Raw genomic sequence first — 15,100 nt, forward strand, 5'->3', positions numbered from 1 at the left:
CTCTCTCTAGGACCCAACCCACTTGAATAAGAGGAAAAGGTAATGAGATTTCTATAAGAAGATATGGTTAAGGTGTAGGAAGGTGAGAAAGGGATTGAGTTGTGGACCCTGTGGAATCTAGGGCTTTGGTTCTTTATACATACATATACATATATATATATATATATATATATATATATATAATACTCAGTGGTCATGGTGTGAACATGGATTTGATGAGAGGGGGACATTTCAGTGAATCCATGAATTGTATTGTACGTTCATGGAATCAATTAATGAACCTCTTGTCAAAATATGGAAAGTAGATTAATGAGGATAGTCCATTCATATGTGCATGTACTATTGCACCACAAGATATGATATGAAAGATAAATCTCTCTTTGGATATATGGTATATGTGTATCTGATAAGACCCATATATATAAATAATGAATATGAGATGAATGCTATGGAAATCCATAATTATATTACATAGAAATCTCCTGCAAATAAATTGCTAAAATATATGGTATGCATGTCATATTTATCATGAGTTCTAATTATACACAATAACAAGGTTACAGTCAAATATGTAGCACTCTTGAGTTCTGCTAAACAAAATAACAAATTTACAATATTGGTCACACATAATTAATTCTCAATCCTCTACATAATTAAGTTACTAACCTCGGCATGTACTAGTCAATTTAATTAGAAGTGCTATATACAGGAAAATACTATTTGAGAGAGAAGATCCTAATTACCTATATATGGGGCCAAGTCACAAGTCAATCCAATTTAATTCAGTATTTCCAAATGTTATCGATATCGATAACAGGCTCAGAAGAAGAAGGGGCATCAAGATCATCGTAGTGCTTCGAGATCACTGAAGAGATCTCGGTGTTGTGATCGGTGCTCAATCCTGTGTCTCTCGATGTGCTAACCATCGGCTGGTTCGCGTGCTGCTCTGCCTTCCACTGCCTCTCCGTGGCTTCCTCGTGGTGTAAGTGGCTCATGTCGATCAATCCAGGGAAGGAGAAGAAAGAGCCCGACCGATGAATCGGAGGGTAGATCAATGATGATGGACTGTAAGTCGGGCTTCCGTAGTTCGCTTGATAGTTGATGCCATGTGGTGTATTCTCCATAGCCGTTGCGGTGTTGAAGTACGAAGGCGTCAACGAAGAGCTTGTGGGAATTGCTTTGAACTCGAAGCTCTTGTTATCGATGTAGCTTGAAGTAGGGTTGTAGTTGAATGAATCCCTCAGAGGTGATACCATAGTGGAGTCAAGCAAATGATCATCTCCCAAAGAGTTGGTACTTTCAAGTCCATGCACTGGGCTTCTCTTGATTCCTACGCTTTTGTGGAAAACCTTGCACACAACCCACTCATCCTGCAATCATTCATAAAAGAACTCAATTTCCTCACTTGAGTATAAATATATATAGCCAAATTATATGTAAGTTGCGGGAGAAGATCAGGAGAAAATTAAACTATATATGATCTAACAACTAATTATATAAGAAAGAGAAATGCTAAGTCGATTTACAACCCCAATTAAAAAGGGTTCTAGGATTACAATCTTCCATCAAGGGTTTGAACCCTTCCTTCTAGGTTTAAACAACTTTTTGAAGTTCTAAAATCACTTTTTGGTTGTAATTTTACAGCTTTATTAACCAAAGGCTCATATTTCTCCACTAGTCATATCACTCCTCTTTCCTTTATTACAAAAAATCAAAAAAAAAAATAGAAGAAAAGATGTTGTAATCCTATGTACAACCTTTTTTGAGTCGTGGACATATATAGTATATATTTCTCCTTAATTTGATTTTTTTTCTCAGCAATAAGATTAGGGAAAAAGTGTTGACCCTTGGATGACAGAGTTGTTAAATTAGAGTCTTTTTTTTTTTTGTTCCTTATTACAAGACTAGCTAGCACAATTCTGTAAAAAAAATATTTCTTTTTAGTAGAGAGATATTATAATAAGGAAACACTATATATGTAGATTTCTTTAATTTGTACCATTTAGGCGAAAAGGCCAGGCCATGAAAATTTTCTTCTAAAACAAATTAAATTTATGAAAGAAGAAATTAAAGTTTTTTTTTTTAAAAAAAAAAGAAAACAAAAAAATTGACCACCTTTGAAGATTTGGGGAGGTTGGAGTAATAAAAGAGAGGTCCTTCAAGCCTGTATTCATGCATGACCCAGTTGGTTTTCTCTCCCCTGGGAGCTCTCCCCTTGTAGAAAACTAGGGTTTTCTTCATGCCCACAAGAGCAGCAGTAGCTCCTTTTCCTCTGTGGATCTCCTTGTCCTTCCCTGTGGCTTTCCAATACCCAGCTCCTGTGGCCCTGTTGGCCCTCATCCCTGTTGGGTATTTCCTCCCCTTCTGGCAGAAAAAGTACCATTCCTTCTGATCACCCATCTTGGCCTTGCCTACATGTACACATGCAATATATACACATGGATATATAGAGACTTGATCATGAGCTATATATATATATATATACATAGTAACTGCACAGACAGAGAGAGAGAGAAAAAGAGAGAGATTATCTTTCTCTAATAAGTTAACTTATTGGTGGCATATATAGATCTCTTCTGTTCTTAGAGAGAGAAATGGCCTCTCATTAATGATGTGGGTTTTTGGTGATTGATAGAGACCTATATCCCCTATGTGTGTGTGTTTTAGAGAGAGAGAGAGAGAGAGAGAGAGAGAGAGAGAGAGAGAGGTTACATACTTGGGAGATCCCATGGCTCACACTTGTTCAAATCCACCTCTCCCATGGCTCTTGCACCAAAGCTAGGGTTCACAACCTTTGGAGAGAGGTAGTGGGTGATGATCTCCTCATCTGTGGGGTGGAATCTGAACCCTGGGGGCAAATCCATGCACTCCTCCCTCATGTTCACCACTGCAGCATCCTCCATGTATGGTTAATTATTGCACCTTAGTACTTAAAAGGACCCAAACATAAACAGAAGAGTATATATATATATATATATATATAGAGAGAGAGAGAGAGAGAGAGAGAGAGAGAGAGAGAGAGAGAGAAGAAACTAGCTCCAAGATGGTGAGGTATTTTATAGGAGGAAATAAGGGAAAAAAAAGAAGAAGAAGAAGATAGAGAGAAAGAGAGAGATAGAGAGGGGGAGGAGTAGAGACTTAAATAAGAGGGGTTGCTTCTTCGTAGACAGAAACTATGATGCGTGCTTACGAAGGCACTTCTCAAAGAAGCCTCCTTAAGGGGAGCTATATATATACATATGTTTTTTCTCTATTAGAATTTGTAATAATATTCCATCAATAAATAATACAAATTAAATAATCTTATTGCCCTTCTCTCTCTCTCTCTCTTTCTCTCTCTCTCTCCCTCTCTCTCCCCTATCATTTTCATTGCAATTCTCTTCATTAGTTTTGTTGCTTCTGCAGGTCTCTAGTTATCTTTGACAATTGCCAACATATATAGATAGTGTCTGGGAAGCTACTCTCTCTCTCTCTCTCTCTATGTACTGTAGGAGAAAGTTTAATATGTAACATTTACACCGTACCATCAACAACCGGCCAATCACACCTCTCTATTTAAAAAAAGATACAATAAAAATATTTTTTTAATAATTATGATAGAACGGGTGAATTCAAAAAATATAATTCGATTAGTGGAAGATGTCACGTCAGTAATATATATAGACCAATATTTTAGCCACGAATTAATCATTAAATACGGGGGCATTAGTTAACTAATTAACTCATTAATATTGTAATTGAAATGAAAAGAGTATGTGTGGGAAAGGGGAAAAAATATAATTTGAGCATAATGTGGAAAGGGATATATACTTCTTTTAAATGAAAATGGCCCTCACTTAATTTCTCGCTTTGGAGCCTAAAATTTCTATCTATGCATGTACCTCTCGCACTGGCTAGTACATGTATTAGCGTGTTTATTCCTCTAAGTAAAAGTACTTAATGTGTGAAGACCCGAAATAGCCCCTGACCCATTTTTTTCTTTTCTTTTTTTTGGGACTGAGACCCCTCAACTTTTTTTTTTTTTGCAAGTACATGTTTATACGTAGTTAAGTTATAAATTATTAAATTTAATAATTCTAACCAACCGTCCCTAGAGCAAGTGGCAAAAGGTTTGATGGTTGGTACCCGAGATCTAAGTTTGAATCCTAGTTTATTCACATTTCCAGTTAAATTTATTTCTAAATGAAATCAAAGAAGCAGGTAGCGTACTATCTATTTCTAAAAAAAAATAATAATAATAATAATTCTATTAGTCATTAACTGTTATCTGACCTTTTTTTTGTTTTTACTAAGTGGTTGAAAGTTATTAATTTTGGTAAATCACCAATGGATTTGATAAAAACTCTAAATTTTTTTGACTAAAAATTACCTAGCTACTTGAGTCCGAAAAATTAGAAGTTGAGTGGGGCTGGTTTAGTGGTCTCGATAAAACATGGAAAATAATTTAGGGGCTTATTTCAGAATGGTCTTATAGTAGAGGGCGTCTCGATACATTTTTACCTTATATTTATTTAGTACATTTAAGTTTCTTTTTATTTGAAAATGGTTCTCTCTACTGAGCTTGATGTTTCAAAATTTTAGAACCTCAACTTGATAACTAGCTAGCAAAGTCGAAATTAAAGGAGTACTATAAGTTTGTGGTAATTTAATTAATATATTATTTTGAGTGTGACCAAATGGTGAGCTATATATATATATATATATATAACTTATTTAATTAGGATAATTATATCTCCTCACTAGTCACTAGTTAAATTTTCATTAGGATCAATAACTAGATGTTTATGAACATTTGGTACGTACGTACGTGGAAGTGTTTTTGGCAAATACTAATATAAATACAAGGGTTCAAAATGATATACATTCAAAATACGTACATAGTGATATACGTACGTGCATTATTACTATATTTGAAAGAGTATTCATACAAAAAATCAAAAGGTGGCCGGCGCTATATATTAAGAAAGTTGCATGATTTCACATTAATATGCGGATTAACAAAATCTGATCATTATTACACTCACAAGATTGAATTTAACCGGATTTTAAATTTATATTTGATCAGAATCTATATAAAGCTTGGGTTAATTAATGTTATTTTTTGGGGAAAACCAACATAAATACCCTATTATATATATATTTATCTCTGCAAACGTGTCATTGTATATATATATCCTGAGTTTGTAATTATCCCCTCCCTAATGAGACCTATCCTAAAGCGTGACTTGTGCCACTTTTTTAGTGTCAAGGGAACATAATATAGTGGACGTAATATTTGGCTCCAGCTGAGCACCATATATGGGGCGTTACTTGGGGCCTAATTCATTCATTAATTGCACATTAATTAATATTTTGGGGCAATTTCATGAACATTTTTGTAAATTTTAAACGGAATAATTATCTATATATCTCTCAAAACTTCTTTTCTATGCTCCATATATTTCTCCGTTATTTAAAAATAATTCCGCTGTTAGTACCCATAAAATCCAAATTAAATTTCTATCAGAATTAAAAAGAAATCAAAATATCTCTTTTGTCCCTAACTTAAGGGAAGTAAGAAATGTTGATAACGATAGAAGAGTATATTCAAAAGGACACAAAATAGTAATTTCACATAGATAACTGCTGTTCATAATAGTTCACTAACATAATTTAACTATATATAGTGATAATATTTGAAAGAACTTAAACATTAACAAAAGGTTTTTTTTTAATGTTAGCCTTCTAAGAGCGCTAAATAAAAAAGTTTGAAACTTTTCACTGGTATATATATAAGTAATTACATTAAATTTAAAATGTCATAGTTATGCTTCAAAAGTTTAAAATATCATTAATATTCTCCCAAACCTTATAAATTATTGAAATGTCCATGCTGTTATTTACCGTTCATTTCCGTTAACCTTTATAGGGTAAAATGGCATTTCGGTCCCTAATTATTGGTGGGTAAAAATGTATGAGGGACCCCTCGCAGTCCTATATGTCATTTTAAAATAGATTAACCCATTAACTCAAGAATTTAATAAAATTTTAATTTGACTAACAAAATCACTCAATTATAAAAATAAAATAAATTTAATTGAGATTTGAGAGGTGTGAGTATAGAGCCTTTTGTACTCATAAATTTTTTACCGTTTGATCTACCCTTTAATCATTTTCATCCGTTAGATTATACTATTCAACCAACCACCCACTCAACCCTAGGGGGCTCACTATCAACTTAACCATAACCAATCTCATCCCAACCGCACATTTTTTCATCTGAACGACCGAAAAATTATGAGTACAAAGGGCTCTATACTCATATAAGTATAGTAGCCCCAACCTCTATATATATATATATATATATATATAGAGTTGAGCTAGAATACTATCGGTAGTAAACGAGCCGTTTTACTACCGATTTTTTTTCGATGATAGAGCTTCCAAATTGACGATCGGCTCCGTTAAATATGATCTAAACCATTTAAACTACCTAGAAATCAAATTTCACGCTATTTCGATATTGTTCTTTTATCCATCAAGTGAACAGAAAAATGAAAGGCTGAAAATGAATACTCTTTAAAAAATGATGATAAGAGTCTTGTAATCAAGATCAAGAGTATAGATCTTGTTTTAAATAGTTTAAAGAATTTTCTAACAAAAATTCAATTGATTTGNAATTAAGGGGGTTTTCAAAATGGCCTATAGATGAAGGGGATTTTACACATTTTTTACCTTATTGCTGTAGAAGATATATAGTTCTAATTGAAGGATTTCTACATAAATGTCACATGGAAAATAATATTCTAGTACCAAGTATTTTGACAATCAAAAGATCTTTTGCGGGAGATATGTAATTTGTTTAAATAGATTTTTTTTTAAAAAAAAACTTAATTCTTAAGATAAAATTGAATATTAATATTGATTATTATTGAATTTAGGATCTCGGATACCAACTATACTATAAATATTTAATTTAAAATTTTCGAAAGTAAAGTGGAGTTAGTATATAGCTTAAATTTTAATAACTAATCATCTAAATAACTTTAAATTTCTATACTTTGTTAAATTAGTGTTAGCGGCAATTATGGTATTTAAAAAATATTGGATGATATTTTTGACGGATTGTTTACGTGGAGAGAATTCATGAGGTTTTTTGGTCTTTAGAGTTCAGTATTAATGATATTTTCCACTTTAGAGAGGCATTTATGAAACTATGGCCTCCTGATTATTAAGATTATTCCTAGTGGTTGTATTATATTAAAAAGATTGTATAAGTAATTATTATCAGGTGAATTACGATAAAGTACTTGGATATCATAGTTTCATATTTTGGATTTGGCATATATTAAGCTAATAATCTTGATTTGGGCTCCGTGTTTTCAGTATCTTAATAACTCATAGAAGTTTCCTTATTAAAATTAATAATAATAATAATAAAAGTACTGCTACATGGAGTACGGATCATATTCTCTTTCTCTTCTTCTGGAAAAGAAAGAGAAAATGACTGGTTCTGTACTTCTGTTTAGTATAATTTTTCGAATTAATTAAGCTCATGCAGAAGCAGTATATATATATATATATATATATATAGAGAGAGAGAGAGAGAGAGAGAGAGAGGAAGAGATTTTTTGGGTAAAGGGTAGATGTTGGATTATGTAAAATTATATTCTGAGTCAATACTACGGTGAAAATGTCGAAGATTTAAAATTTCTAGATGCGCGATACTAGAATTTGAAGTTTGAGTACCGGTATTAAAAAGTGTCTCAGAAATTTCTCAAAACCCCAATATAGTGCGAGCTACTGTGCTATCGGAAATATAAAGGATTTGATACTTCCGATTTTTGAACATTTGGATTAAGAATTATACGATTGAGTGATTGCGGTCCCTCAGGGTTGAATAGTACCTCTAAGATTTAGTTATCCCCACAGAGTAATAGTATTAATCCAAAGATAAGAAATAATTAAAAGGGTTGATCTAAGGGCCAAAATGTCGGAAGCACCAGATGCTCTATGCTTCCGATAATATAGTAGCTCATATATATATATATATATATATAGAGCAGGGCTGCTGTGCTCTTAGGAGCACGAAGGCCTCCGTGCTCCTGAGCCGTTTTCGATGATGGAATTTCCGAATCGACGATCGGCTCCGTTAGACTTGATCTAGCGTATTTGAAGTTTCTAGAAAATAATTTTTGTAATTTTTCGATATCATGTATCTAGCAATCGAAAAGATTCAAAATCAATAATTTTTAGCGACTGAAAATAAAAATTCTATAAAAAATAGTGATATAGCACTAAAATTTTCGATCAGAAATATTGGTCTTGTTGTAAATAGTATAAAAAATTTTGTATCAAAATTTCATCTGATTTGAATACTTTTACACCGTTAAACTTGCAAACGGCAGATATCATCCATTAAAAATTATTGATTTTGAATCCTTTCGATCACTAGGTAAATAATGTCAAAAAATCACAAAAATTATTTTTTAGAAACTTTAAATACGCTAGATCAAGTCTAACGGACCCGATCGTCGATTCGGAAATTCCATCATCGAAAACAGCTTAGGAGCACGGAGGCCTCCGTGCTCCTGAGAGTACAGCAGCCCTGCTCTCTCTCTCTCTCTCTCTCTCTCTCTCTCTCTCTCTCTCTATATATATATATATATATATATATAATTTTTTTGGTTCGAGTAGAGAGCAAGCCCATATGAATTTTGGTTAAAGTTTTCGATCCGAATTCAAGCCAAAAGTTCGTTTTCTATTTTTTCACAAATGAGTAGTTGAGAAAAATTTCTTACTTAGTTTGCTCGACTGAATCAAGCATCGATCCTCTCATTTAGATTTATATTAAATCCGAGACTGAAGACGCAAGTCACAAATTAACTTACAATATTTGACATTGACTCGGAACACGACTTCACATAATCAATATGTTTGATTAGTGTTTTAGAATAACTTAATTAAATTAGTCCAAAATTTTGTTTTTAAATGCTTCCAACTATCATGCAGGAACATGATGAAGGATTAGCCCACAATACTTTAGTAGTTTTCTTCAATTGGTACCAACCAATATAATTCTAAATGTTTTTTTTAAAAAAAACAAAAGCTAGTGACATCTAAAATTTAAATTTTACATCTAGAGAATTTCTAATTAATGTAATATTTGATAGCACGGATCATTAGTTAGTAAGTATCATAACATTGATTTTGACTAAGATGGTTATCCTAAAGTGTTTTTAGATTGCTAATTGGAATGGCTGTTTTGGAACTTACAATTAATGCAAAATCGATGTGATTATATTTGAATCTATGATCTGCAAAATTTGATGTTTTAATTTATAAATATAATAGATGAGAAAATAACCAAATCAAATAATTAAACGAAACCGTTTGCATGATGAAAAGTAATTAAATGAAAGAATCCAAAACAAAATTATAATTCCAGCTCTGTTTCAAAATTGTCTATAGCTGGAGGGTTCCCTGTATATTTTTACACACTGAATAATAATTTTCTCTTTACAATTATGATCTGGGGGTGATTTAGTAATTTGGCTCTTTAATTATAGTAGTCCAAGAACAGGCCCAGCCCAAGTTCCATCTAGGCCCAAGGCCAACTTGTTCTTGCTCCCTCAGAGCCGTGGGAAAAAAGCGTTCCGAAAAAGTTCGATCATAATCGTCCATCTCAATTTAAATAAAAGAGTTGAGCTGGAATGCTATCGGTAGCAAACAGGTTTCGTTGTCATCTATTTGTTTTTAATGATGGAGTCTTCAAATCGACAATCGGCACCGTTTAACATGATCTATACCACTTAAACTATTTAGAAACCAAATTTCAAATCTTATCGACATCATTGACCTAATGATCAAAGAGTTTTGAAATTTATAATTTTAATGATAGATATGAGGTGTTTTCTCGTTTAAAGATATTTTCTCGTTTAATGGTATAAAACTATCCAAATCAATTGAATTTTAGTTAGAAAGTTCTTTAAACTATTTAGAACAAGATCTATACTTTCGATTTTGATTACAAAATTTTTATTATCAATTTTTAAAGGATATTCATTTTCAGTCGTTCATTCTTACGTCCACTTGATGAACAAGAGAACAAAATCGGAAAAGCGTGAAATTTAATTTTTGGATACTTTAATTGGTATAGATCATGTTCAACAATAACAATGGTCGATTTGAAGGCTTCAACATCGAAAATAAATGAATGGTAATGGAGCCTGTTTGCTAGCGATAGCATTTCAGCTCAACTCTTAAATAAAATCTCTAATTAGTTAAGTTGATCGTGATTTTAGATACAGTATGGAGATAGTGATGAAATAAGAATGTGACATATATAACAATGAGGTGCATAATCAGAAGAATAGAATTTTTACACAGCAGTATGTCAGTGCGTCCTTCATCTGAGCTGAACTCTGTGTTAGTGTTATTTTCATTTTCTACGCTGCACTTTCTTTCTCTCATCAAATCTCACTTTGAACTCCAGATTTTATGGCGATCCCTACACTTTGATAACAAATAGAATTTTAATTGAATTAGGCATTTTTGATGGTTGTGGTTTCTCCAATTTCCATCAACAAAGTTACACAACAAGTGGTTTATTAGGATTTTTAGGTTAATCGGAAATAAACAGAACAGGCATAGAGAATTTGAAATTTATATGTTTCAAAATTTTGAAATTTTTGAACTTGCATTAAAAGTTTTTCCTATTATCTTTATTGGGCACTGTTGAATAAAGTGGTTTCTTTATTGGAAAGTAATTAATCTGAATTTCGCAAATTTTTAATCTTGCTAAAAATAATGAAAAAAAAAATTTTATCTTGTTCGGTCCCAACGTCCTCTTTTGTTCTTTATAATTACATCTTTTTTTTTTATTTTTCTTGAAAATAATTGTCCTGATCTTTAGTTAAAAAGACCTGCTTGTGCTAATCCGAAAGATCAAGGAATACTCATTAGCTTAATAGGATGCAACAAATTAAAAGACCAAATAAAAAAACAAAAACAATATACGAAAACCATGTGCTAAATTAGTTGAATAAAATGTCGGTGGCAATAATCACTAATATTTTATAACACAATGATTTACATCTTTTCTTTTGATTTTGATCAACAAATTAATCATAATAAAGAAAGAGAAAAGTCATGTATTGTTACTCCATAATTAAAACCATTTCAAGTCATGCGCGACCACTCTACATTGCACTTGAGATTAATTAATGTGGAAAGAGAATAACATGTGATGCACAACATATAAATGCATTCCTAGTACTAACTGGGATTTGACCACCAACTTAAAAGAAAAGAAAAAAGAAGATATAATTTCCATGCACTTGTGGTTGGTACTTGGTACTCCACAGATGTAATATCCTTAATTGTTAAGTGCATTTATTCAATAAGCAACACTAGAATTTTAAGGCAAATCATATGTATAATTCAAAATTAGGTTGAGAATGGGGATCATTAGATTTCTCTTTCCAACTTGAAGAGCTTAAAGCATAAAGACATAAAGAGACTTTTGCATAGAAGATCCAGCTCTTTTTTTTTGAATTTGCATCTTTGATCCACCTTTTGATAGTTTGACCCAAAGTTGTCAATTGAAGAAAATAGGTGCAACATGTAGAGGTCAAAAAGAAGAAGAAGAAGAAAGAGTAGAATGAACATTTAATGCAAAATGCCCTGGAAAATAAGAAGATAAGAAGCATCATATACACAGCACATAATGACAGTACATTAAACATAAAGAGAGACAAGCATGTTTACTCCAAATCTCTGATACAAGCCATAATAATAAGCATAGAGGTACGTACATACTAAGACTCCAAAGCTCCGTCACAAGCTCCACTCAGAACACCAAGAACAATCACAAAAACTGAAAAAGACCTGGTCAAGAACACTCACCTCAAGCGCATCATTTATTATACATAGTAGTAACACTAGTAGCAAAAGAGGAGCATAGAAAGCTGGAGACAGATGACTTCAACATATCCATCAATTTTTCCTCTGCAAGCGTAACAAGAAAAAGTTTTAGATATTGGAAAAGTTAGTGGAAAGTGGGGACAAAAATTATGAGCACTATTGGATTTTTTCTGAGCAAAGATAATGGCTGGTTCACTTTATAGCAGTCCAATGAAACCAATTGCTGAGAATAAAAAGATGCATCTTTTTTTATGCTGTCGGATTCGATCAGTTAATCCTATGATAAATTTTGGATGGCTCATATTGCACTCCTGTACTGTGTCACTGTCACCTAATTGATCAATCTAAGAGAGGATATTTGGTTCCGGAACAAAATCTAGAGGATAATTTGTTCCATCCTTTGGTTATGCCACTATCAACTGTAAAAATCACTCGGGAGATAGAAGATAATTGTCATAATTACGAAAAATCCACGATAGAGTGAGGGCAACACAATTCTCGAAGTCCGCAAAAAATAATGGTTCCAAAGTTATCCCAGAACAACCCATATTAACCAGGATAGCTATTTAAATTTCTTCTGTTTAAACTTTTGCAAACCCAAGGAAATGAACCAGAAATAGCATTTACTCCTACACAAGATCGAAGAAATCATAAAGGATACGTGAAGACTACAAAACTTAAACATAAGACAGTCCATTTGCATTTCCATTTCCTCATCTATATCACAGAAACTGAAACTTACAGTAGGGAACAATCTTCCAGCGCTGGTTGTCGCCCTCGCACCACTCCCAAAGCACAAGTTTCGTCCCGTCCTTCACGCCCCCGTGGTCCTTGTCTCCATGGAATGCATCAAAGTTCAAGTAGATGTTGTTCACCATCCTTATGCACCGGAATCCAGACCCCACGTCCCTGCTCTCAGTCCACAGGACTGATTCATCCAGATAGTTGGGGTTAAAGCGAACCAGACGAACCTGACATGTATAGACCAAATGAAAGTGATGTAGACTAATACAAAGTACACTATATAACAACAACGTCTTCTGAGAAGAAGATTGTATTAGCTCAGAGAGAGAGAGAGAGAGAGGTATCGAATAATAATTACTACATACAATCTGCTGTTACATGATAATGGGTTAGCTCAACACAACGGTTCCCTCTAATTCACAGCTCCCTGTTGGAATAGATAGTTAGCCAATCTTATTTGTAATTTCTAAGCGGATAAGTGGAGTATAGTTCGGTAATTCGTTAGCCCCTTCAAGACAAGATAATTGTTTAATTCTTTTTCATTTATCGATCAAGCTACCAAAGTCTGAAAAAGTTATAATCATCTCTGCGCCCCAGAATTTTTCCTTCCTATTATAGGTTTATACAAAAAGCTCAATAAACCGATACACATTTGTTGATTATCTTTTTATTTCGCAGTCCTATTTAGCCCTCAATTTCCACGCCAGTAAAACCGATGACATATGAATCTAAGATGGCACAGCAAATTGATTTCTATTAAACAGGAGAGGACGATAATGGTACCACAAAACATTCAACAACCACAATGTTATACCTATAAAAGTAGGGGGGACTAACATATAATGGGAATAACACAGTAATACTTCATAAATATGGCCAAAAAACTCTACTTTTATGTATGACTTGAGAAGCAAATTCAGAAAGATGCATCATAAGAATCATACAACATTTATCCACAAAATTACCAAGTAAAACATGATTTATCACAAAATGAAGTACATTGACCAAGATTAGTTAATCTTACAGGATGGGATTGCCCAAGTGAGTGCTTCAAAGCTTCCCCAGTGGCTTTGTTAATAAGCATAAAAGCGGGGTATCCCTCTTCATCCTTCACTTTGGTGCTGTATCTCATATCCTTGATCCAGTGCTGTAATTTAAAAAGAATTAGGTGAAAAATGCAAATTAAATATAAATTTAAGACCTCAAATGTAAACCAAAAAAAAACAATCCAGAAGAAAAGAGAAATTTGAAATTTGACGCAAACCCAACAATTTTAACTAGAAAGACTTGCATATTAGTCCCTTAAATCTTTAGAATTTGCAATAAAGCCCTCAAATCTCACTATTTGCATGCAAAACCCTCAAATCAATAAATTTTGTTTGCGGAGAAAAGTCCATTTTTGCTCCTAAAATCTCCTCTTCCCACTGGTCCATTTTCGATATACATAAACGAGGACGATTACGAGGAGTATCGTGTAAATTAACAAGTTTTTAAGGACGATCTGGAAAGATTTGAGGTAAAAAACAAAGATCGCAAACGAGATCTAACAACAACAAAAAAAAAAAAAAAAAACCAAAAAAAAAAAAAGGGGAAATCGATCTAAAGAGCCCTTACCTGGTAATCGTCTCTAGGGTTCGCGGGGGCGAGGACGACGCTCCCATCGCGAATCGTGAGGCTAAAATCCTCCTTCGCCTTACAGAAGATCCTCACCGTCTGCTGCCGCGGCGCCACTCCCCCTCCGCCGTGGATCTCGTGGATCTCGTGGCTCTCGTGCTCCACCCCCGGCGACGGGTGGTGGGGATGGCGCGGAGGAGGAGGAGTGGGGAAGTAGGGAGCGGGGGCGTCGCCATAGGTCTCGTGGCTCACGTGCTCCACGCCGGGGGAGTACTCATGGTGGTGGCGGGGAGGAGGAGGAGAAGGGTAAGGGGCGTCGCCACCGTACCCCGGCGGAGGGTAAGGGGCGGCGCCGCCGTAGCCCGGCGGAGGGTAGGGCTCGGCGCCGCCGTGGTACGGCGGAGGAGGCGGCGGAGGGCGCTCCTCGTCGTCGTCGCCGCGGTGGTGGTGGTGGTGGTGGTGGCCAAAAGGGAACTCCATCGTCTTCCTCGCGAGGGTTTCGAGGGTCTTCCCTTTTCTCTATTATATATTTTGGGGGAAACGGGAGTGTCAACTGTGGAAGACCATCGATCGCATTTGTTCGTTTTATAACAGGGTGACGAGGAAAACATGGTTTTTTGGTTCTTTGGATGCACCGCGTTTGCCACGTCATTCGTGGACCGAGCCAATCGAACCTTTTTCACCATTTTGCACCTTCCTATTATAAATTGCTCCATTTTGAAGTTTTTCCGCAAAGAATTACGCATGGCTACTAGAAAAATACATTATTCAATTTTTCTTATTAAAATTAGTTTAAAATTTATATTTTTGTTTATTTATATGAAATGCTGATGAAAAT

The 15,100-nt window shown here is 34.2% G+C and overlaps 2 protein-coding genes across 2 annotated transcripts; both read right to left on the bottom strand.

The window, feature by feature from the left end:
• On the bottom strand, positions 490–3,146 carry LOC109720495 (NAC domain-containing protein 100-like). Its single transcript, XM_020247650.1, has 3 exons — positions 2,717–3,146; positions 2,116–2,411; positions 490–1,370 (listed from the first exon to the last, which is right to left on the bottom strand). The coding sequence occupies exons 1-3, from the start codon at positions 2,901–2,903 to the stop codon at positions 783–785; spliced, it is 1,071 nt and encodes a 356-aa protein (XP_020103239.1). The 5' UTR covers positions 2,904–3,146; the 3' UTR covers positions 490–782.
• Positions 11,673–14,825, bottom strand: LOC109720496 (ricin B-like lectin R40G3). Its single transcript, XM_020247651.1, has 4 exons — positions 14,263–14,825; positions 13,673–13,795; positions 12,647–12,875; positions 11,673–11,988 (listed from the first exon to the last, which is right to left on the bottom strand). Coding segments are annotated over exons 1-4 (834 nt in total). The 5' UTR covers positions 14,743–14,825; the 3' UTR covers positions 11,673–11,986.

Source organism: Ananas comosus, linkage group 14 (assembly GCF_001540865.1).
Source record: "Ananas comosus cultivar F153 linkage group 14, ASM154086v1, whole genome shotgun sequence".
NCBI lineage: Eukaryota > Viridiplantae > Streptophyta > Magnoliopsida > Poales > Bromeliaceae > Ananas > Ananas comosus.